General features: G+C 41.6%; 1 protein-coding gene across 1 annotated transcript in view; it reads left to right on the top strand.

Moving 5' to 3' along the window:
* Positions 1-24,058, top strand: part of TRPC5 (transient receptor potential cation channel subfamily C member 5) — a 269,192-nt gene that overhangs the window by 145,804 nt on the left and 99,330 nt on the right. Inside the window, exon 4 of the mRNA XM_058712790.1 lies at positions 20,493-21,014. Coding sequence (XP_058568773.1) covers positions 20,493-21,014 — 522 coding nt within the window. The remainder of the gene's footprint in view (positions 1-20,492; positions 21,015-24,058) is intronic.

The raw sequence follows: 24,058 nt of genomic DNA, 5'->3' as shown, positions 1-24,058 counted from the left end.
TCCTTGGAATCAGAGACTGCAAAAAAGTCAAAGATTTGGGGAAATCTTTGTCAATCGGACACTTAAATATGCTACCTCATTATTGTTTTACATTTGAATTTTTATTATAAGTGGGATTTCACATGCTCTCATATTGTAAGCAATGTGTTCTATTCTGTGAATCGGCTGTTCATTTTTGAACCCATTTTCCTACTAGTGTCTATATCTTTTTCTTACTGATTTGTCTAAACTCTGCATATTAAGGTCATTAGCACTTTATTCATCCTTTAAAATTAACACCGATGTATTAGAGAATAGTGGTTTACTCAGTTTTACAGCAAGTCTGAAGCAAAGAGCAAAGCTAATTGTATTCTAGATCTTTTAACTTTTTTGCATAAAAGTATACAATTGTTTAAGTGATGCTTAAAATGTCTTAATGTTTCTCTGGTATAAGAAAGCCTGAATGAAAAAGTATTTATGCTTAATCATTCCTTTATTTTTAAGTGTCCAGTTTAGTGCTTAAGTACCTTTGTTCAAAGGGAAGAAACTCTTTATGGCTCTTATAGCTAGGATTCACCAAGTTGGAGGCATAAAAGGGACCAGACAGGCTTATACCTCAAGCACAAAGGAAGTAGAAATGAAACAGAAACAGGAAGAAGGGTTGGTCTTTAGCAGAGGAATGAGTTCTTATACCCAAGCAATGACAAAAATCCATTTAATCCATTCTTTGCCCTGACTCATTGGCAGCATAATAGCTACTTCAGAAAAAAAGGGAAGTATCAAATTATATGGGAAAACATTTTCCCGAATTTCCTTAGTAGGGAGGAAACATATGAGAGAGGAAATGTAACATGACAAGCCTATACTATTTCTGGTCTAAACTCTTCAAATTGTCTACATTGATTAGACAAATAGGATAGTTTCCAAATTCTTTACTCGATGCCATGCTGACGCAATCATCTAGATTAAGAATGTTTTGGGGACACTGAGAGAGTACACAGTACCTGTGTCAAAATAAGATGGTCAGACAACCCTGACGGATAATGCCAGCAGAGATTCTTGATAATGTAGAAGCTTTTAGTGTCATCTTGCCCTGCAGTCAATAAAATGGCATTTAGCCCTAGAACAGAACAACCTTACCAAGTTCAAAGAGGAGAAGCCCTCACTAGACTGATGGTACCAACGACCTCCATTGTTACTCAGAATATTTTTTTTTTCCACTTTGATTTCAGAAGAGCTAGGAATTTGGGGAATTCGCAAAGGGGATAAACAAAAATTTCTTGTGATTGAAGTACGTAAACTGCAATTATGGACTCATAATATCTGGAAGGGGCTCAAAGAAAGAATAGAGGAAATCATGAGATTTCCACAAGAGCTTTTAAACCTTGAATCACTCCAGACCACCCTAGAATCTGACCATTTCTCATGACCCCTACCTCCTCACCCTAGTCCAAGCAACCATTACCTCTTACTTGGATGATTATCATAGCTCCCTAACTGGTCTCCCTGCTTTCCCTCTCAGCCCCACACAATCTAGTCTTTTCCCAGTGGCAGTCACCTTTTGAAAATCTAAGTCAGACCATGTCATTCTGGTCAAACCCTCCAAAGCCCTTTCCAATGCCTCCAAGGCCCTGCATTATCTGACCCCTGCTCTTTTCTCTCATCTCCTACCACTCTCCCTCACTCGATCTGCTTCAGCGATAGTCGCCTCTCATAGGAATGGTCTAGCATTAGTGCCTTTGCCTGAAATGTTCCTTAGCCAAGTAGCTACATGGCTGGCTCCCTTCTTTCCTTTAGATATTTGCTGCAATGCTACCTTATCAGGCAGACCTTCCTTGATCTCTCTACGTAAAAATAACACCTTCCCCATTGCTCCCTACCCCCTTTCCCTGCTTCAAGATTATTAGTAGCACTTATCACCAGCTAACAGATATGTTTGTTGCCTGTATCAGCCTCTCTAGAGAAGTGGCTTTTTGTATTTTGTTCATTTTTGAATCCCCAGGCCCTAGAATAGCTTTTGGAACATGTCATGTACTCCATAAATGTTTTTTTATTGAGATATAATTGACATAAAACAGCACATTAGTTTCAGGTATACAACATAATGATTTTATGTTTGTATACGTTGCAAAACGATTATCAACAAAAATAAGTCTAGTTAACATCCATCACCACACATAGTTCGCACTTTTTTCCTGTGATAAAAACTTGTAAGCTCTACTCTCTTAGCAACTTTTAAATATACAATCCAGTATTAAATTATATTAATCCAATATGATTAACTATAGTCACCACGCTGTGCATTATATCCCTAGGACTGATTTATTTTATAACTGGAAGTTTGTACCTTTTGACCAACCTCATCCATTTCTCCTACCTCCTACCCTCTGCCTCTGGCAACCGTCAATCTGTTCTCTGTGTTGACGAGTTTGCTGGGGGTTTTTTCTAAGTTTCCACACATAAGTGAGATTATACAGTATTTGTCTTTCTCTGTCTGAGGTATTTCACTTGGTATAATGCTTCAAGTCAATTCATATTGTCACAATAAGTGGTTTTACGAATGAGCAAGATGAACAGAATGTCCGACCTGGAAAGATTGTCTAGTCCACCTCCTCCCCATTTTATAGATGGGGACAGTGAGACTCACAGAGGGAAGTGATTTATCCAGGCTCAACAGACTGACTTATATAGCAGAACCAAGATGCATAACTAGACTTTCAATCGAGCGTTGTTTTCACTACATTAAAATTACTCTGTCTTTAGGGGCACTTGGGTGGCTCAGTCAGTTGACTATCTGACTCTTGATTTTGGCTCAGGTCATGATCCCAGGGTCGTGGGATCAAGCCCTGCATCAGGCTCTGTGCTGAGCATGAGTCTGCTTGGGATTATGTCTCTCTCCCACTGCCTGCCTCTCTGTCTCTCTGTCTCTCTGTCTCTCTCCCTCTTTCTCTCTCTCAAATAAAATTAAAAAAATCATTCTGTCTTTAAAGCCACCCAGAGTAAATTTTATGGCATTCTATAGTCACACATTCTGGAGTCTGTCTTCCTTGCATCTAACCTAAATCCTTCATCTTATAGGCTAAACAAATTTCAGCTCTTGGTGAAGAGGAAAGACATTCCAAAGATATACAAACCTTCTTGAAATCAAATATTTGTTATTTTAAGGAGCTGGTATTTGCTGTGAACAAAATTCAAGGCAAGGTTTCCAATCTCCATGGTGCCCCCAAAAGACTTACACCAATCCCATGAAGCAAACCTCGCTTGTTAGATGACAGGATCTACAGACCCAAGGAAATAAGGCCACAAAAATGTCGCAGTGACAATATCTTTGACTCCAGGTTAGTACATTTAGTGCAGGAGAGCATTAAAATATATTCTCTAAAACTTAAATACATTTATGTCTAAAAACCAAGCCTAACAACCCCTAATACTGAATCTGAAATATTCATCCATTATATAGATGTAGTCATAATTCAGAGCTTTTAGCAACCAAATAACCTTCCCTTGGACTACTAAGGGGGTACACAGTGGTGAGCCCTGGCTTGTCTTTTGTGCAGTTATTTTTCTGCCTTCCCTCCTGAGAGCTTGATTTCTTTCTGCCAGTGTTAGAATCTCCATCATTTTAATCAGAGACTGCCATGGTTTCGAAATTAGCTGGTTCCCATTTGTAAACCGGAAACAGAACAAGATGAACTCATATATTCTGCCGTCAGTGCTAAGCTTCTATGGGCAATAGCTTGTCTGATCAGAATGGAAACTGTTCTCTGGATCCTAGGACTGACTTCGGAGAAAATGCTATAGATCTCATTTAGGGGAAGTAGCTCAAATAAGCTAGGCTGTCTTTACCTGAAAATCATTCTTTGGCGATTCCCACTACTTTGTTTCATTTAAAGCACCGAGGAAGAATCCTGAATTTATAATTTTAACTAAATGATTCAACTGGTAGCATCAATTCCATCCTTCTTGGTCTTCAGGACTGGAGAACACAACCCAGTAGGCAGACAGAACAGTGTGGCCTAATAAAAATACCAAGTTGGCATTCTCAATCCTGAGCTCCTTCTTTGGGAACTGGGCTGAAATATTTCCTTGGGCCAGCATCCATAAATTGATCCGATGAGCGAGAAGCCACCTTGAACCAAAAGGGAATGAAATAGAAGATAGGAAAGGATGCTTTTTTTTTTTTTTTTTTTTTTTTAAGCAAGGCAGACTGAACCAAATGGCTTCATTCACAAAAATCAGTATCACAAAGCACTTCAGAGTTAATACTGGTGAGGGCGCCTGGGTGGCTCAGTTGGTTGAGCGTCCGACTTTGGCTCAGGTCATGACCTCATGGTTTGTGGATTCGAGCTTCACATCGGGGCTCTGTGCTGACAGCACGTAGCCTGCTTGTGATTCTCTCTCTCTCCCTCTCTCTCTTTCCCTCCCTGACTTGTGCTTTCTTTCTCTCAAAGTAAATTTAAAAACTTACAAAACAAGAGTTAACATTGGTGAACTTCTTCCCAATGGCGGGTATAACATGGATGAAGCAACACTGCTACATCCATTGCTGATATAGCCCATTATCATCTCCTCCTCTCATTACTTTTCCTTTTCCTCCTTTTTGGTTACTCTGGGAGTCTGGCTTCTCACTTTCTCAGCGCAGGCCAGGGTACCATGGACTTCACCTCCACGCATGTGGTCAGCCACTTCTGGAGGTCCTGGCCTCTACCCCACACTGACCAAGGGTAGCCTCCTCCTCCAGAGGTATGCCTGCAAGAAGTACCACTTGATCTTCCAGAGTGATGCCCTCCAGTGGGGCTCCATAAGCCTTGATCTGGGCAACTGTCTCCTAGCCAGTCATCTTGAGGATGGTAGCTCTTCAGTATTGACAAAGAACTACAGGTCAGCTACTGAACCAACCACAGCCATAGCTGCCACTCCCTTGAAGATGAAGTCAGGAAATAGGAAGGAGTACATCCTCACTGCCTGCTGCATGTTGTGTCACTACTCAAGAAAACATTCTTAATAAACATCCATACTAGAATGGGCAGCCCATGGGTGCTGAGTCGTGTTTGATGGGGAGGAAGGAAATGTTGCCACCCAATTTCAAAACCATAATATCAGTAGTGAAGAGAAATGAAATGGCATATCACCCCAGGACATATGTGAGCAGAGGCAGAATGGCCGTTGGGCAGGAGTGTTAGCAAAAGGATTAAACATCTATTACGAGGCTGGGCTATGTCATCTCCAGCATGTCTTCCAACCCTGCAATTCTGCAATGTGTATACAGGCTGTGGCACATGATATGTTGAACAAAATCTTAGAGTGGAGTTCACATGACGATTCCATTCCTCAATGGAATGTAGCCTTAGGCAAATTTTTATTTTTATGTAGCCTTAGGCAAATTACTTAACCTTTTTATACTTTAACCTCTTACCACTGTAAAGCAAAGGGACAATACTAAATAATATCACAGGGATGCTGTGAGGAAATGAACAATATTTTGAAACTATTCTAAAACTACTTTATAAAGCCACATTAAATAGGTACTGTACCTGACATACAATTGGTATAGTACATAGGCAATAATACAAAGTCCCAATAGATATGTAAACCATAGAGGAGTTCACTAATAACTCTACAGGCAGTGATGTCATTGATACATTTCTAGAATAAAACTTTTGAAGTTCTGGTGGATATCTGTTTGGGTGGAGTGCACCTACTTAATCATAGAATCATCAAGATTAAATGAAACATAGTAGCAATCTAGACCATTTCTCTGTCACTGCAATCGATCCAAGGTGCAGTAACCTCTAGCCTCAGAAAGAGTTAAGCACCCCAATGTTAATTTGATGGAGCAGAACCTTTGGCAGGGTATGAAAGAAATACCAAGGCAATTCCGTGCAAGTGTCAATTGCCCCAGACTCTTCAAATGTATGTCGGGGGCCCCCAGGGAGTCTGAAATTTATGAATGAATGATATTTATGAGACCACAGATGAAGAAGAGTTTCCTGGGGGCTAAGCCTCCTCCTATCATACCTGATCACCTTTGCTGCTTTTATCTGACAATACGCAAATCCCCCATATCTATGGAACTGAGAGCTGGGTCTTATCTCCTCTCCAATTACACATTGGGGAGTAGAACAATCAAACATCTGGGAGCCTCAATCACTGCCTCTTGCAACATTTCAGCACTCTTTGGGATTCTTGTCCCCTATTAACTGAATATGAAGGAGAAATTTAAGCAGTAGTGAATTTAATCGAGAGCCCCAGTGCCTTGTAAGTTCCTTTCATTAGCCCTGGCCTGCATTCCTGAAAAGGTGCCGCAGAATGAAAGACTTCATTGAAGCTCTAAGATATCTGGTTACATGGATCTTTCAGAGAGAGGGGAATGCTTTGCAAGAGACTGAAAGGTCATCCTTACATTTGAAATGTCTGTGCCTTTCCACATTTCAGATTTCAGGCATGTTTGACTTCAGGGAAAGAAGGACAAGGCAGTTGATGTCCTCCTAATTCAGTAGTGATCAGCACCAACTTAGCTGTCTCTAGAGATACCACAACCTACACCTTTAGCCTAGGAGTGTACTGGGAGAAAGACAGACAAGAGACAGAAGAGACAGTAGCCATGCGGCAAAAGCCCAAAGTAGCTCTCCCTTCTCCCATCTCCAACCAGAGGCAGCCAAGCTCCTGCCCCTTTCCTTTAACATTTGGTCTGTTCTGACAAGAATAAAAGGCATTCTGCCTGAGAATGCACTATTGGAAATGCAGCTGCAAGCTCAAAGCAATAAAATTAAAAGTAATGTCAGAGAGAGGAAGAAATTATGGCGGGGGGGTGACATTTTTCTTGAGTTTTTCCTCTCAAAATTCAACAAAGGGAAAATATATGAGTAAATGCAGTACATTACATGGATATTAGTAAACCTCCGCTTGTCAAAGACTGTGTTTGGAAAGAACTTGCTTGCGATTGATGGTGTCAGCATGATGGGCATAGGTTCAATCATACAATGATTTAAAGCTGCTTTTCCTATCAACCAAAAGTTACATCTTTTTTTAAACATGACCCATTTCTTATTATGACCCCATAATTTAATCTTGGCCATTGCATACTGCGTAATCACCCATTCCTCGTGATGCATGCTGCCACAGCCACCCCAGACTTTTGAATCCTGTGTTTCTGCTAAAGAAAAAAAAGAAATATTCTTGAAATGAGTTTTGCCGAGATGCCTGTCGTAGGTGGACCCAAGCTTCTTGCCATTATGCGGGCTCAAGCTTCTTTTCTCAAAGGCTTCCCAACTTTAGCCAAGTCCTGCTACAGAGGGAGGGGCTCCTTGTTGCACGGGTGCTTCTGAGAGAAGCCACTCGGAAATCCCAGGTGGGGAGTTCAAGAAACAGGGGCCTAAATACAAAATTCCCCAGGGTGCCTCCAGCAACACCAACCATAAAACATGTTTCCTGCCATGAACGGCAGTCATTGTAGGTTTGTCTCATGTTTGCCTGACACATCCATAACTCATGGACTTTCCATTTGGATGATAACCAAAGGCCCTGACGGTGCTGATGCCATGAGATGCGTGTGCTAAAGATAATAGAATAATAGTGTCGTGCCGTGGGAAGGTGATCTCCATAATGAGCTGCCTAGTTCCCTGCCACCGTAGCCCTTCAGTACCACCACCCCTAAAGATACTTCATTCCCATGGGGAGACTCTTCTAGTACAGGCTCTGGGACTCATCCTGTTCCTATTCATGGAGACTCTTAGACCTGGGGTCCAACAGCTCTGCAGCTCATTGTCCGGTCAGCCAAGCTGCTGGTCCCCTCTGAATCTTGTATTTTGGTAGCTATACCGAAGCCCTTGCCTTACTGTCGTGTAACCAAGACTATGCTTTTACACTCTACTTTTCTAAACTTTAGGCAGTTTTGTGCCTCGGTGGATATTTGGCAAGGTCTAGAGATGTTTTTGGCTGTCGCACTTGGGGAGGAGTTGCTACTGGCATCAAAGGGGTAGAGGCCAGGAATGCAACTAAACATCCTACGATGAACAGGATAACCCCAACAACAACAACAACAACAACAACAACAACAAAAATCATCTGAGCCAAAATGCCAAGAGTGCCAAGATTGAGATATGTTGGACGAATTCCAGGAAGTGAGTCCCAGTACCCTCTTATATATATACATATCCTATATATCTTATATCCTGCCCAGTACCCCCATTCATGTTTCCAAACCTGTACAATACCAGCCACCTGCCTCCTAGGCCTCTGTGTCCATCCACACCCTCCAGATACACTGTTCCACCCACATATTAAGAAAACTCTCTTGTCCACAACTAGCATGTCTTGGCTGCTTCTGATGCCAGACAGCGGTCATTCTACCACCTTGAGTCCATATCGCACGCTTGTTAGCAACCCAAGCTCTGGATCGAAACCACTTGGATTAAGGTCCTGGCTCCTCCGCTTCACCTTTCTGAGCCTCAGTTGTCTTCTCGATAAAATACAAATAATGGCAGTGCTTACCTCATAAGCGAGATAATACACGTCAAGGGCTTAGCAAAGTTTCTAGCACGTTTTTAAGAATTTAAGTATTTTTAAGAATCGGGTGATTATCAACCTCCTAGAGCAGTGCTGTCCAATAGAACTTTCTACCATGATAGAAATGGTTGTTTGTTTGTTTTTGTATCTAGTCTGTACCAAAGGGTGGCCAACGTATGGCTATCGAGTAGTTGAAATGTAGATAGCGTGACTGAGGAACTAAATTTTTAAAATATTACTTGAAAAATAAAATATTATTTAATTTTAATTAATTTAAGTAGCCAAACGTGGCTAGTGTTCATCATAATGCACAACACGCCTCTAGAGTTTTTCAAACTTAATATTCTCCTGAAAATAAAATTCTAGTAACCTCTCCTGGGGAAAGGAGTGGCATTCTCACTCCCTGTCCTTCCAGGCATTGAGGGTTCTTGCCCCTGTGAGCTAGTGTACCGATGGGAGTGTGTTGCAATCCTCAGGTGGATTGGGATAAAAGAGCCTAAGACTGGTGTGGCGAATTCTAGCTAGTTCTGCCTCTCCCTGTTCCAGTCAGCCCACTGCCAAAGAAGCCTTGTAGCCTAGAGCAGTGATTCTTAACCAGGGTGATTTTGCCTCCCAGAGGACACTTGGCAATGCCGAGAGATATTTCTGGTTGTGAAATCTAGGGGAAGGGAGAGCTGATACTGGCATCTAAGGGGTAGAGACCAGGGACGCTGCTAAATATCCTACAATGCACAGGACAGCCTCTGCAACAGAGAATTGTCTGGCCCCAAATGTTGAGAAACTCTGCTCTGGGGGCATTCTGAAACAATCTCAGGGAAGCATCTATTCTGCTCTTGAGGGTCTTCTGCAATGTTTACACTAACTCTACTGCCTTCGAATTACCTGGAAGGAAATTGTTCCTTTCCATGGTAGGGACAGAATCTCAAAAACAATTTTTTAATTTTAATTTTTTTAATGTTTATTTATATTTGAAAGAGAGAGAGAGAGAGAGAGAGAGAGAGAGCCTGTGTGCAAGCGGGGGAGGGGCAGAGAGAGAGGGAGGCACAGAATCCAAAGCAGGCTCCAGGCTCCGAGCTGTCAGCACAGAGCCCGACGCGGGGCTCGAACTCGCAAACCGTGAGAGCATGACCTGAGCCGAAGTCAGACGTTTAACCAAATGAGACACCCAGGCGCCCCCATGCAGTAAGTCTTAAGCGTCCGACTTCGGCTCAGGTCATGCTCTCACGGTTTGCGAGTTCGAGCCCCGCGTCGGGCTCTGTGCTGACAGCTCGGAGCCTGGAGCCTGCTTTGGATTCTGTGCCTCCCTCTCTCTCTGCCCCTCCCCCACTTGTGTTCTGTCTCTCTCTCTCAAAAATAAATAAATGTAAAAACAATTTTAAAAAAACAATTTTTTCATCTGAATTGCAAAGAACAGAAATCTCTGATTGAGGCTATAGAGAAGGAAAACTGGGAACCAAGTCCAGTTCACTAATTAATAGGATATTGGAAGGAAGAGAGCCTTTGAACCTGCCAAAGTTTTCAGATGAATGACAGATTGTGATTTCAACAGTATGTAATAAAATGACCACATTAACCCAAAAGATGATACAGTATAAAAGGGTAAAGACATTCTCAAAAGGCCTTGGATTGAGCTATGTTTACAGCTTCTAAAATCATAAGGGACTATTTGGAGGAGCCTGTAATATCAGGGCCATGCTTCTTTGAAATTGAGAGCATGCAAGGAATTCATGCTATCCTCCCACACCTCTTGTGCCTCCAAGACTGAAATCTTGGCTGTAAGGCCCATGGGCCTGAGACAGTCATTGGACTAGATCTTATATGTCAGGACTTCTGAATTTCTCCATGCTGCAGTTTACATACATTTTCTCATATGATGTCTTCAGGGAAAAGTTGAAAAGCTTCTATGTTCATTCTAGAAAACGAAACTAGATAATTCAGATTTTAAACCCATTTTTCTTCTGCTAACTCTGAATTTGGGGAAACTCGAAACTATACTACATAATGGCGGCCCTTCACTCTTCACTGCACTTTGTCTAACTATACACTAAATGCCTCTAGGTAACAGCAAGCCGAGGGGCCAGATATGCAAAATCCAACCCTGCAGATGTTTTACCACTAGACAAAAGGGAATTGATGACCTTATAATGTTTGCTTTGCTGAAAAGATCGAAGATAGTCATGTAAAGGAAAACTTCCCCACCTCCTCAGGGGCTATGCCGGCATTTAAAGTAGCTGTTGTGGGGTACCTGGGTGGCTCAGGCAGTTAAGCATCCCGCTCTTGGTTTTGGCTCAGGTCATGATCTCACAGTTTGTGGGTTCGAGCCCCATGTTGGGCTCCGCGCTGACAGTGCAGCGCCTGCTTAGGATTCTTTCTTCCTCTCTCTCTCTGCCCTTCCTCTGCTCCTTCTCTCTCTCTCTCTCTCTCTCTCTCTCTCTCTCCCTCTCTCTCTCAAAATAAATAAAGTAGCTGTTGAGCAGTAGTATTCTACCTCTGGAGTCTAGGGCTAGCTACCTGGCTTGCCTCAGGTGTGGATAACTAAGAGAAGCAGGAAAGTGGGGTCAATAATTGCTTCATGAATGTGACAACATCTCTCTCAAGCCTTGTCCTTCAATTATATAACCCTTCAGTCCAATGCCTGAGCATGAACTGAGCAACCTTAAAACAAAACATCATTGGGGCCCCTGAGTGACTCGGTCAGTTGAGCATCTGACTTCGGCTCAGGTCACGATCTCAAGGTTTGTGGGTTAGAACCCCACGTCGGGCTCTGTGCTGACAACTCAGAGCCTGGAGCCTGCTTCGGATTCTGTGTCTCCCTCTCTCTCTGCCCCTCCCCCGCTTGCACTCTCTCAAAAATAAATAAACGTTAAAAAAACTAAAACAAATTACATTCAAAAAAATGAACCAAGAACAACGGCGTTCCTAAAGAGATATTTGCATCAAGCTCCAACATAGGACTCTCTGAAAAGCTAACTACACTCACATTGGCAGATCCAGGCTCCATTTCTCTGTGCCATCATAGAGACACAACGACCACCCTTCACTTCTGACATGTTTTCCATCTCCATAATAACGGACATCTTCTGATTTACTTATTTTTGACTCACTGCATCATTTTCACTATTTTCCTGAGAAATGTCATATCTCAACGGTACATAGAATGCCTTCGCAGAGGGCTGGCTTCTCAAAAGCCACCCACAGTGTATGCACTTACCATCTTGGCTTCTTTTACCTCCTCCTTCATTTGTAATATCTATCCAAAGGTGCACCGTTTGGAGTCAATGGCTCCCATCATTCATTACAGCTCAAATTTTGCAAAGAAAAGTGTATGAAATGATTCACTTACACTTTGCGACAATCTAGATTTGAGAAAAACCTTTCTAGGTTTCCTCTAACTAGAAAACTAAAATCCCAAACACTCACAACCTATGGAATTAGCTATATATATTTTCTCACAGACTTAGCTCTTATCTTTTCGAAAAATTAAGAGCCTCCATCTGATGAGAAATCAAGAATGATTTTGTAGGCTTCCAAACATTGAGCGGTGCTACATAATGTTTATCTATCTGGGTTTAGAGTAGAATACTAGTCGATTAAGTTAATTAATGCCCAATAAAACCTATAATATATACTTACGCTATATCTGAATATTCAGCGTTAGGATTGTAGATTTGTTTATTGATGTAATAAAATCAAACAGTTGGCATTTTGCTTGCTGGGGGTGAAGTGGTATATTGGTTAATGGTACAGACTTCGGAGCCAAACTGCCTGGGTTCAAGTTCTGGCCACTCTACTTCCTAGCTTTATGACCTTGGACGAGGCACTTATCTTCTCTAAGACTGAGTTTCCTCAGGTGTGAATGGGGATAATTACTATGCGTATAGCATAGAACCATGGTGAGGACCAAATGAGATATTCCAGCATGGTGCCTGGTATATGGGAAGTGTTTGATAACCGGTAACCATTAGTATCATATTTATCCCTGCTAATCAGGCTAATGCTGGCCATGGTTATATATATTATTTATTTTTACATATTAATATTAACTTTTTAAAAATACCACCTGAGGTCTGTAACATTGTCCCCAAATAAGGTGTTTTTTTTCATTTTAGCCTTCCAATCTAGATTATATATAGTTTAGTCTTGAAATCAGCTGAGATGATCCAGCAAATCTTAATTCTTATGGTTCTGCTTTTATCAGCCTCTGGGAAACAAATTATTTCCCATCTGATGCCAATGGCTGCTGCAAAGTAGCTCGCATATCACCACTACTAGCTAACTGACCTCACAGGTAAGGCAGAGTCATGTTGGGGGCAGGGAAGAGGGGATCCAGCAGGTGGAAAAAGAAGTATTGCAGTTTCACCAAATCCAGGCATAAGATGGGAGGTTCATTTCCAACATGATGCTATCAGGCCAGCTGCATGAGGAAGTGCCAATTATGGAGAGGTTTGGCCTATGACCAGACGGCATTGTGGGTATGAATGAGGTGGCTCCTGATAAGGGGTCTGCCCATTAATTACAAATGAGGGGTTTAATTTCAGAAGCTTGTGATAAACTCCAGCAAGGGCGCCTGCCTAAGGCTGGTAACAATAGGGTTCAGAAAAATTCCAATTAGCAGATTGTGTCCAGTGATGAGGTTAATGGAAATGAATGTATCATTTGTGCCCCTTGAGTATAATAACCTTGTAAAAGCTCTGGCCAGTCCTGAGAGTGGGCTAGGTGGAGCATTTTCTATCCCTCTGTATCCTCTGGCAATGGAATTTAGGTGAAAATAAGAAAGAAGCTGACTTTAGTTCACTCTGTTCACTGTACTGCATTTTATGTGATGAGGGCTGAGCCTAGCACAGCTCTGTTCTGAGCTCATTAATCCAAAAGGATCCTCGAATACAATGCTAGCTTTTCGACAGGGAGACCTCGGGCAGATCCAGGAGCAAACTCATTAGGGCCTGAATGCAAAGCCCCAGGGAAAGGCAGGCAAGGTAGCTTCTTTAGGGGCCATGGCCTGAGCCCACATCATTGCAAATTTTAAAACTCAAGTCGGTTCATGCACCAGGTTTCCTTAGAAATACAGTTGTAGGTAATATAAACAAAATCTAATTTCTTCGTGTGTTGATTTCCTTCCCCTCCTTCCCTTTTCCTTTTAAAAATAATAATTTTTAATGGGAAGCCCAAGATCAATCAGTATAATTTTGGAGTTCAAAGAGAAGGCAAAACTTGATAAGAAAAGAATAAAATTGAATTTGCTACCTGACCTCAATCTGAACACAAAATGGCTGTTAAAGGATTACTTAAAAAAAAAAAAAAAAAAAGTTAAATCATGATCCTTATACAGATTTAAACACGTGTCAAAGATTTTATTTAATTCATTAATTAGTGAGGGATCCAGGACGCCAGGGATCTTCATTCTCTGGCCTGCAAGCCAAATTCAGCCTGTCACCTGTCTTTGTAAAGAAAATGTTAGGAGTACAGCCACACCCATTCATTTCACATCGCCTATGGCTGTTTTCCTGCTCCAAAGGCAGAGTTGCATGGCCCATAAAATCTAACCTATTTACCGGCTGGCTTTTTACGGAAAATGTTTGCTGACCCCTGATATAGTCTATCAGAAATGCTGAAAAAAATTACAAATAGATGCAGAGAAATTTACAAATAGATGCTGCATAAGGCACTGATCAATTCCATTTCATTAAACAAGAAATATTTGTATTACAATTTACAGACTTGTATAGCTCAAAGACGAAGCATGGATAATCCAGAAAATACACTAGATCTGGACTATTAGGCCAGTTACATGAACAGAAACTCAGATTATGATCCAGGTAGAAATCTTGTTGAACAATGGAGGGCACACGTGGGGAAGAGGCTGGGATTTAGAAACTAACAGAACAAAGAGCGTCCTAATGCAGGGCCCCAGTGATTGCAATTTGGAATGGAGGAGACAGAGACTGGCCACTTGAGCACATCCTACCTCAAGCTTCACTTGCTCTGGAAACGGGCTGGGCCCAGTCCTTGGAGTAGATCAGCAGACAGAGCTGTGCAGGAGCTGGGGCAAGCTGAGGCTGATCCTACTTATTCCCTTGGTTTCAACTACTTTTTTTTCATTTTATTTGTTTTTGGTAGACAGAGAGAGACAGAGCACAAGTGGGGGAGGGGCAGAGAGAGAAGGAGACACAGAATCTGAAGCAGGCTCCGGGCTCCGGGCTGTCAGCACAGAGCCCGACACAGGGCTCGAACTCACAAACCGCAGAGATCATGACCTGGGCCGAAGTCGGACGGTCAACCGACTGAGCCACTCAGGTGCCCCAATGACATCTTTCAACTAGTCTCATCTTTCTGATACTCATCCAGTGATATGCTGGAGCTGGCTTACACAGGCTGGTAAGAGCTGGTTGTACGCATCTCATACCAACTCTGTGCTCTCTGGTTGTATTGGTAGCGTGAAATTGGCTGCAATGGGAGTACTCATTCACACCACAGAAACAGGCAAACACTACAAATCAAGATTTTTTCATGGAAAGCTGCTTATTAAACATTTACCAGCACATTTAATACTGCTCATTCCCCCTACTTGTAACACTGCTCATTCCCCATACTTGGGCCATACTGACCTTTGTAAGACACTTGTTCAACTATCCCACTCTCCTTGATTAAAACTCTTCAGTAGCTCAACAGACAACATTAAGTTCCTTAACATAACATATGAGGGCTTTCATCGTCTGGCCCCTGACTAAATGTCCAGCTTCCTCTCCTACCCCTCCATCTCACAATTTCTACGTTAGCTCGAAGGTCACAAACTGATTTACTCCAGCCTAGATCGCCTCATATATGTATTTTGTTTGGACTGCACACTATCTGTAGCTTTTTTGAGCCAACGTTTACAACTTTAAGAAATTCTACCCTGAAGGGGATTGAGAGGTATAGACTTCCAGTTAGAAAATAAGTCATAGTGGGGCGCCTGGGTGGCTCAGTCGGTTAAGCATCCAACTTCGGCTCAAGTCATGATCTCACCGTTTGTGAGTTCGAGCCCTGCGTCGCGCTCTGTGCTGACAGCTCAGAGCCTGGAGCCTGCTTCAGATTCTGTGTCTCCCCCTCTCTCTGCCCCTCCCCTGCTCATGCTCTGTCTCTATCTCTCAATTATGAATAAACATTAAAAAAATTTTTTTAAAGAATGTACAAAAAAAAAAGAAAAGAAAGCATAGGAATGTAATGTATAGCATCAGGAATATAGTCAATAATATTGTAAGTTTTTTAAAATGTTTATTTATGTTGAGAGAGAGCCCGCGCAGGAGGGGCAGAGAGAGAGAGGGGCGGGGAGACAAAGAATCCCAAGCAGGCTCTGCACTGTGAGCACAGAGTTCAACGCAGGGCTCAATATCATGAAACATGAGATCATGACCTGGACCAAAATCAAGAGTTGGACACTTCACCAACCGACTGAGCCACACCCAGGTGCCCCCGTAATAACTTTCATTGGTGACAGATGGTAACTAGACTTATTGTGGGGGTCATTTTTTAACACTTCAAAATATCAAATCACTATGATGTACACCAGAAACTAATAGGATTTGTATGCCAATTATACTTCAATTTTTTAAAAAAAGAAGTTAGCCAACAACAAAATAAGAAATTCTACTACAAAATCCATACTTCTGACTTCTCTTGAGAACCCACAACATCGGGCCTTTATGCGTACTTATAACAACAATTTTATAACAACAAGGAATGGAGCAGCAGATACTCCCTTTGAGAGGATATGTGGTCTACAGTTCACTAGTTTCTATCATTCATTCATCCAAATTATGCATATGGACCCACACATAGCCATCATTTCTATTACCTATTACCTGTTTGGCCCCTGTTGTAGACCATATCACAAAGTCTTGAGTATTATCAGAAATCTCTGACCTTCATTATTGAATCTCTCTTTCCTTACCATGGCTATCCTGATGCTTAGCCCATAGTCCCTACAGCTGGGGAAGGGAAAAGCAGCAGGATGAGAAAAGAAGAAGCAGAGAGGGGAAGAGTAGTATAGATCTGTGGTCTTTGGGTCAGAGTCTCCACTTTGAAACAATAGAATTGTGAAAATGGCAGGTACAGACTGTCCTATGATGGGGGGAACTCAAATATTCCCTATAAAGCCCATTTGCTATCCCTCCTTAGTCTTGGAATGTCTACCTTCTCAGCTGGACATTAGAAGGAAAGACCCAAGGAAATTGGCTCACATTGACTCAGATTATGGGAGCTAGGTCTGTAAATGAGTCAATTTCTTAAGCTGAGACTAGAAAAAAATTTTTTGGGCTGGTGCCTGTTGTGGTGTCTTCCACTGTGCTATAGATGCTATAGGGAAACAAAAGCAGTCTAAGACAGCTCTGTGTTAGACTCACACAACCTCATCGATGAGGCAAGAAATGCGTATGTGAAATAATTAGAGAACAATATAAGACAGCATCAGAAAAGTGAGATCTTTGATGTAACCTAGTGTCCACAACATCTGGGTGGTCACTAAGGGGTAGGATCAAGTTAAGAGGAGGAGTTATTGAAGAAGCCAGGGCTCACAGTGGCCCTTCACTTGCAGAGAAATGAGGAGAGGCCATTACATACAGAGGATCCCACAAGGACATACAGACAGAGAGCAATGAATGAGATGAGTGTGGCCACCTGTGAATAGTATTGACGGGAGAGTAGGAAGACACGGTTGGTCACCGTAGACCAGTTTTCCTTTAAAATTATTTCCTCTCTTGTGTCATTTACTCAGAAAGCCAAAGAGAGAATCAGAGGCTCCTTGTGGAGCACCACGTCAAAGACAATGGAATCAGATGGCTCCAGAAAGCATTTCACATTCTAAGCATAGACAACAACCTTTCAGTTCCATGACACAAGTGGGGCTAAGCAATATTCACATGTACCATCATCTGTCTTGGACAGGCCTGTCAGCATTGGAATAGAGGGAAAGAAAGAAAAAGGGTAAGAAAAGGAGAAAGAGCAAGGAAGTGAGGAGAGAGAGAGAGAGGACAGGAAGAGCAGCATGGTAGGGAGGACACATTCCTCCAACACGACCCAGGGAATCCTGTGCTGTAGGCTACCTTCCCTCCACTCACCACATATCCTGCCTCTAGATCATAGCAGAGACTGAGAAATGCTTCTGCCCAGTAGGAAGGGGCAGATTTCCAGAACTGAGTTGCTTTCTTCCTGGGCAGAACATTACTCATCTACCATCTCCCCCAACTCGAGGCTTTGTGTTGGTTGTTGTGTTTATGTTTGTTCCTGGGCCCACTCAGAACTACTTCTTCCTTAGCCAGGAGGCTTATGTTAATTTCTGAGATGATTCTTTCCTGTGTCCAATTTACTTTATGAGCCAGTTGCTCACTTCCTGCTGTCTTGTTTGTAGCTGCTTCCTCTAAATGTTTAACAATGCTTTCTCACTGCTCTATCCAAGTAATTGATGATCAATGTGCAGCCAGTTCTCAACTATTTAGAGACCGATGCAACCACTCCATGAAAGAACTAGATTTCTTGCACACTCTTCCCCTCTTTCTCCTCTACCTCTCTCACACTTCCTGTTTTCTGGTCGCTTTCCTGTTTGTGAATCTTTCATCCAAAGCGAGAAGGAGGCGAAGATGATGAAAAACTGCTACACATCGTTTTGTCAGTTCATCAGCAACTGCAATTTTCTAAAAAACATTTTTAAGAATAAAAAGAAACTTCTGAGGGGTGCCTGGGTGGCTGGGTCAGTTAAACACCGGCTCTTGGTCTCAGCTCAGGTCATGACCTCACGGTTTATGAGATCGAGCCCTGCACCGGGCTCTGTGTGGACAGCGCGGAGCCTGCTTGGGATTCTCTCTCTCCCTCTCTCTCTCTCTCTCTCTCTGCCCCTCCCCTGCTTGATTGCTCTCTCTTTCTCTCTCTCTCTCTCTCAAACATTTTTTTAAGAAAGAAACTTTTGAGTAAAACAATATTTGTCTATTCCATGAGAATCTCAATCATCCATGTTTTGTTCTCCCCGATCCAAATGAGTATTTGGAACTATTCTTTTCTAAGTGTATGAAGATCAGTATTTCACAGTTTCCTGGAATCCTATCCACGCTTTGAATGCTCAGCTCCACGCATCCATGAAGCCTCCTCTGACTATTTCAGTCCTCCTCATTCCTTAGCTCTAGATCCTACCACACTGAGACTCTTCTGTGGGTATAGAGCTGTCTCCATTTCCCTATTACACTGAGAACAGACTGGGTCCCAAAACACACATTTTATTTTTTTTTCTTTCTTTTAAAGATTTTTTATTTAAATTCAAGTTAGTTAATGTACTGTGTATTATTGGTTTCAGGAGTAGAACCCAGTGAATCATTGCTTACATATAACACCCAGTGCTCACCCCCAAAAATGCCCTCCTTAATACCCATCACCCATTTAGCCCATCCCCCACCCACCTCCTTCCATCAACCCTCAGTTTGTTCTCTTATTCAAGAGTCTCTTATGGTTTGCCTCCCTCTCTGTTTTTCTTATTTTTCCTTCCTTTCTCATATGTTCATCTGTTGTGTTCCTTAAATTCAACATGAGTGAAATATGATATTTGTCTCTCTCTGATTTATTTTGCTTAGCACAATACACTCTAGTTCCATCCATGTCATTGCAAATGGCAAGATTTCATTCTTTTTCATTGCCGAGTAGTATTCCAGTGTGTGTGTGTGTGTGTGTGTGTGTGTGTGTGTGTGTGTCACATCTTTATCCATTTATCAGTTGATGGAAATTTGGGCTCTTTCCATAATTTGGCTCTTTTTTTTACTATTTATTTAATAATTTGTTGTCAAGTTAGATAATATACAGTGTGGTCTTGGCTTCAGGAGTAGATTCCTGTGATTCATCACTTACATACAACACCCAGTGCTCATCCCAACAAGTGCCCTCCTCAATGTCCATCATGCATTTTCCCTGCCCACCCAACCTCTCACCCCCCTCAACCCTCAGTTTGTTCTCTGTACTTAAGAGTCTCTTATAGTTTGCCTCCCTCTGTGTTTGTAACTCAGTTTTCCTTCCCTTCCCCTTTGGTCTTCTGTTACGTTTCTCAAATTCCACATATGACCAAAACACACATTTTAAAGCCAAAATATTTTTTTTATTCATTGAGCAATGATCATTGATCATTGCACGTTCTGCAAACTCACCCCAAAATGCTCATGAATACCCAAAGAACCCCATGCCTTCCACCAACAACTGCTGTTTACACCAAGCATTGCATCATGGACATAACAGTGTTATCAAAGGTCCCTTTAGCTATTGGTAACCCCTCACCCAAGCCAAGAGGTCTTCATTGACAGAGTACTTCTTTCTGACAATAAGAGATTCTCTCTACCTTGCTGAGACCTACAGGAAGTTGGAAGAACTCTATCTGGCCTTGGTCTTTGGTCTCCGGAAGTCCTATATACATACAAAGTCAATGTAACCACTTGAGATTATCTTTTCCTTAGCCTCCAGGGCTTGATTTAGTGGCATGGTCTTTACGATTCATTTGGAACCGAACACATGCTATGGTATACTCCTACTTACCAATTTTATATAAGTCTGACCCACTCAACTAAACTCCAGAAGGTTAGGAAAAAATGTCCCTCTCTTCTCTATATCCCCCATTGTGCCTCAGATGGAATGGGGCATATTGTGGTTGCATAAATGTAAGAACCAAGCTTTAGAGTCCTATTGCTTGGGCTTGGATCTTGGCTCAGTTACTAAAAGCTATGTAAGCTTGGGTATGTTATTTAACTTTTGTGTGCCTCAGCTTCTTCATTTGGGGAGAATATTTGCCTCACAAGGTTATGGGGATTAAATGCGTAAATACATGTAAAATGCTGTATGCCTGGCATATAGTTAGTATTCCACAAATAGCTACGATGATGAAGGTCATTGGCCAAAGAAAAGTGACTCCAATTCCTGAATCACTAACATTTAATGCCCTGTGCTCCTTCTCTCTCCTAGCCTTAATCCTGGCCTTTATGCCTTTATTTTATTGCACCTAGGTTCCCACTCTGATGATGGATACCCAGTTCTCTGAGTTCACACCGGACATCACTCCCATCATGCTGGCCGCCCACACCAACAACTATGAAATCATCAAACTGCTTGTTCAAAAACGGGTCACTATCCCACGGCCCCACCAGATCCGCTGCAACTGTGTCGAGTGTGTGTCCAGTTCAGAGGTAGACAGTCTGCGCCACTCCCGCTCCCGTCTGAACATCTATAAAGCGCTAGCAAGCCCCTCACTCATTGCCTTATCAAGCGAGGACCCCATCCTAACTGCCTTCCGTCTGGGCTGGGAGCTCAAAGAGCTCAGCAAGGTGGAGAATGAGTTCAAGGCGGAGTATGAGGAACTCTCCCAGCAGTGCAAGCTCTTTGCCAAAGACCTGCTGGACCAAGCTCGGAGCTCCCGGGAACTGGAGATCATCCTCAACCATCGAGATGACCACAGTGAAGAGCTTGACCCTCAGAAGTACCATGACCTGGCCAAGCTGAAGGTGGCAATCAAATACCACCAGAAAGAGGTAAGCTGAGCTCTTCTCTGCTTTAAGGAAACCTTACACCCTCCAGAGTCCAGCACAGCAGAGTGAGAGTTGGCATTTTTCTACTACTTACCCCTCCACAAACAAATGGTTCAACAGGCCTCAAAAACAAAACAAAACAAAACAAAACAAAACAAAACAAAACAAAAACAGGTTCATTTATCCAAGGTACACACAGCCTCTGCATATTTTCTTTATGGACAGATAAGTAGGGGAAAAGACTGACCATCTGATTTGTTGATGAAATAGTACTCATTCTTTCACAAAATGCTTATTAAGCACTGTTCTAGGTGTTTGGGATACAGAAAATGGGCACTGACCCTACCTTCATGAAACTTACAAGCTAGTTGTGGACATTAAGTAAATGATCACATCAGTGAATATATAATTACATGCAACGTAAGTGATCTGAAGGAGAACTTCTATGAGAACACATAACAAATGACTCCACCCTTCATCCTGGGGCCATGGTGGTCAATAATCATGGAGGGCTCATGGTCTGGATACTTTTTGAAATGAATTATTTTCGTTAATAGCATCTTTGATTAAAGGCATCTGAAACACTAAAGTTGTGTTTCATAACTGCAGCTCCCTAGTCCACTTTACATGAATACTTATGTCAAACTAAAAAATACTTCTTGAAACGTTTTCAATATTTTACTAAGGTCTTTAGGATGAAATTGTGACAAGGGGTAGAGAGTTCAGTTGTTTTCCTTACCTTGCTAAAATGCATTAACCTCCTTCAGAGGTATAATGGAGATCACCTTCAAAGATTCTTTATGACCCTGAAGACATTTGAGACTGATAGGTAGCTGTGTCTGTCAATACAAATAACTGTCAAAGAACTAAAGGAACTAAGGGTTATTTTTTTCTTCTTCTTTATGTTTCTTTTTTTTTTTTTTTTTTTTTTTGGTTGGTTGGTTGATTGGCTTCTGAGCTAAGGGTTATATAGGCAGAAGAAAAACAAGTTTTAAATATGGACTGGGGAAATAGGGTCTTTGAAAAGATAAGTATACCCAAGAGGAAGAGGAAATGGCTAAATACCTCTAATCTATTAAGATAAGGCTATTGATATAAGAACACAATAGTCAACTTTGATTTAAAAAATCATTATAAAAATCTAGTTGGGTAATAATGGGGTAATAAATGTTCAGAGTTACATAACCCCGTCAGCAACAAAATCTTATCCTTGAATTAAATATAATTTACTGTTTCCTAGAAGGCTTTTTCATTGTTGGTTTTTCCTCATTGTTATTCCTACTAGAACTTAAGTGGACCCCAGAAAGAATTTAATTTTATGGTTTAAAAAAAAAGAGCTCAGAAGAATGAAACATAAACCAATTCCAAACTATAACTTTGACATGGAGAAAAATAAGAAAGCTCTAATCTCTTAGAAAACATGTGTAAAACTATTAGATAATCTTTACATGTCACATAAACTCTCGGGTATTGTCCTATAGACATTTTTCGGATACTCCTAAAAAGTGCTGATTTCATGTATTGTCCCATTGTCAGATATTCATACAAAAGTCTTTGAAAACTTTATCACTTTAGTTATTCTTTATTACCATTGAAGGTAGGCAGAAAAGTAATTATAACTCATTTTACAGACAAGAACGGACCATATTTCAGAGATTTGTTCAGGATAATCTGACAAAGCCAGGACTAGAATTTCAGGGACACCTGGGTGGCTCAGTTGGTTAAGTGCTGGACTCTTGATTTTGCCTCAGGTCATGATCTCGTGGTTCATGAGATCAAACCCCACAATGGGCTCTGTGCTGACAGCATGGAGCCTGCTTGGGATTCTCTGTCCCTCTCTCTCTTCCCCTCTCCCCCACTCACTCTCTCTAAATAAATAAATAAACAAACTTAAGAAAAAAAGGAACTAGAACTTCAGACTCCCGGTACAATATTTTCTCTGTGTATACTCCATCTTCTGTTGAGTGGGGTTCCTTTATGCTGGTTTGGTAGCCTCCAAATCTACCACCAGGTAATTTAAGAGGAACACATTATTTGACTTATGAATGAAATTTTATTAGTTAAAATCTGTTAAAACACATAGCAATAAAATGATGTGCATCAATAGCAAATAAGGATTATACAAACTGTAAAACTGGCGTTAATCATCACATAAAGATATAACTGTGTCATCACAACTGCTCATTGCACATTAGCCAAAACACACAAGGATAGACTTGTGCTTTCTAATTGCTATCTATCAACCTAACTCCCTTGGTTTTCACAGCTTTAAGTTTGTCTCAAATGATGAGCCTGTCTCTCTATCCGTCCATGCCATACAAGAATTGCCTTTGGTGTTAGTCTCAAGAAGATCCAGAGAAGGGCTAGTTTAAATAAAGGGCCAGCCACTCTTTCCAGTCTCCTGGAGGAGAAATCCAAGATTCCAATCAGAAGTCCAATCAGGGGCACCTGGGTGGCTCACCAACTTCGGCTCAGGTCATGATCTCACGGTCTGTGAGTTCGAGCCCCGCGTCAGGCTCTGTGCTGACGGCTCAGAGCCTGAAGCCTGATTTGGATCCTGTGTCTCCCTCTCTCTCTGCCTTTCCCCTGCTCACTCTCTCTCTCTCTCTCTCTAAAATAAAATAAACATAAAAAAAATATTTAAAAAAAAAAGAAGTATCCAATCAGTGGACTGCCAAGTTAATGTATTTCCCTCTAATTGTCTTTTAAGTGCATGACCTGTGTCAGTTGCCAACCAGCTATTTCTATCAATATCACCAACTTAGGGTTGGCTAATTTGCATATGACAAAAACAGGGACTTGTTCATAAACCTTCTTAGGAACTAACTATACCATGGCTTTCCACCCTAAACAGTTGCATGACTATTCACAACTCTATTGCTTTTCTTCTCTCTCCTTGAAAATACTTCCTTACTGGCTCTTATTCCTAAGTATTTTATTATTTCCTACACTTATTTCTTATCACTATCAACTCTATTTCTAATCCTAACGTCTAATTCTGTTCTGTAGAGCAAACATATTTAATACAACTACTCATTGTTTGGAAC

This window comes from Neofelis nebulosa, chromosome X (genome assembly GCF_028018385.1).
Source record: "Neofelis nebulosa isolate mNeoNeb1 chromosome X, mNeoNeb1.pri, whole genome shotgun sequence".
Taxonomy (NCBI): Eukaryota; Metazoa; Chordata; class Mammalia; order Carnivora; family Felidae; genus Neofelis; species Neofelis nebulosa.
This window is presented reverse-complemented; position numbering and strand designations above follow the sequence as displayed.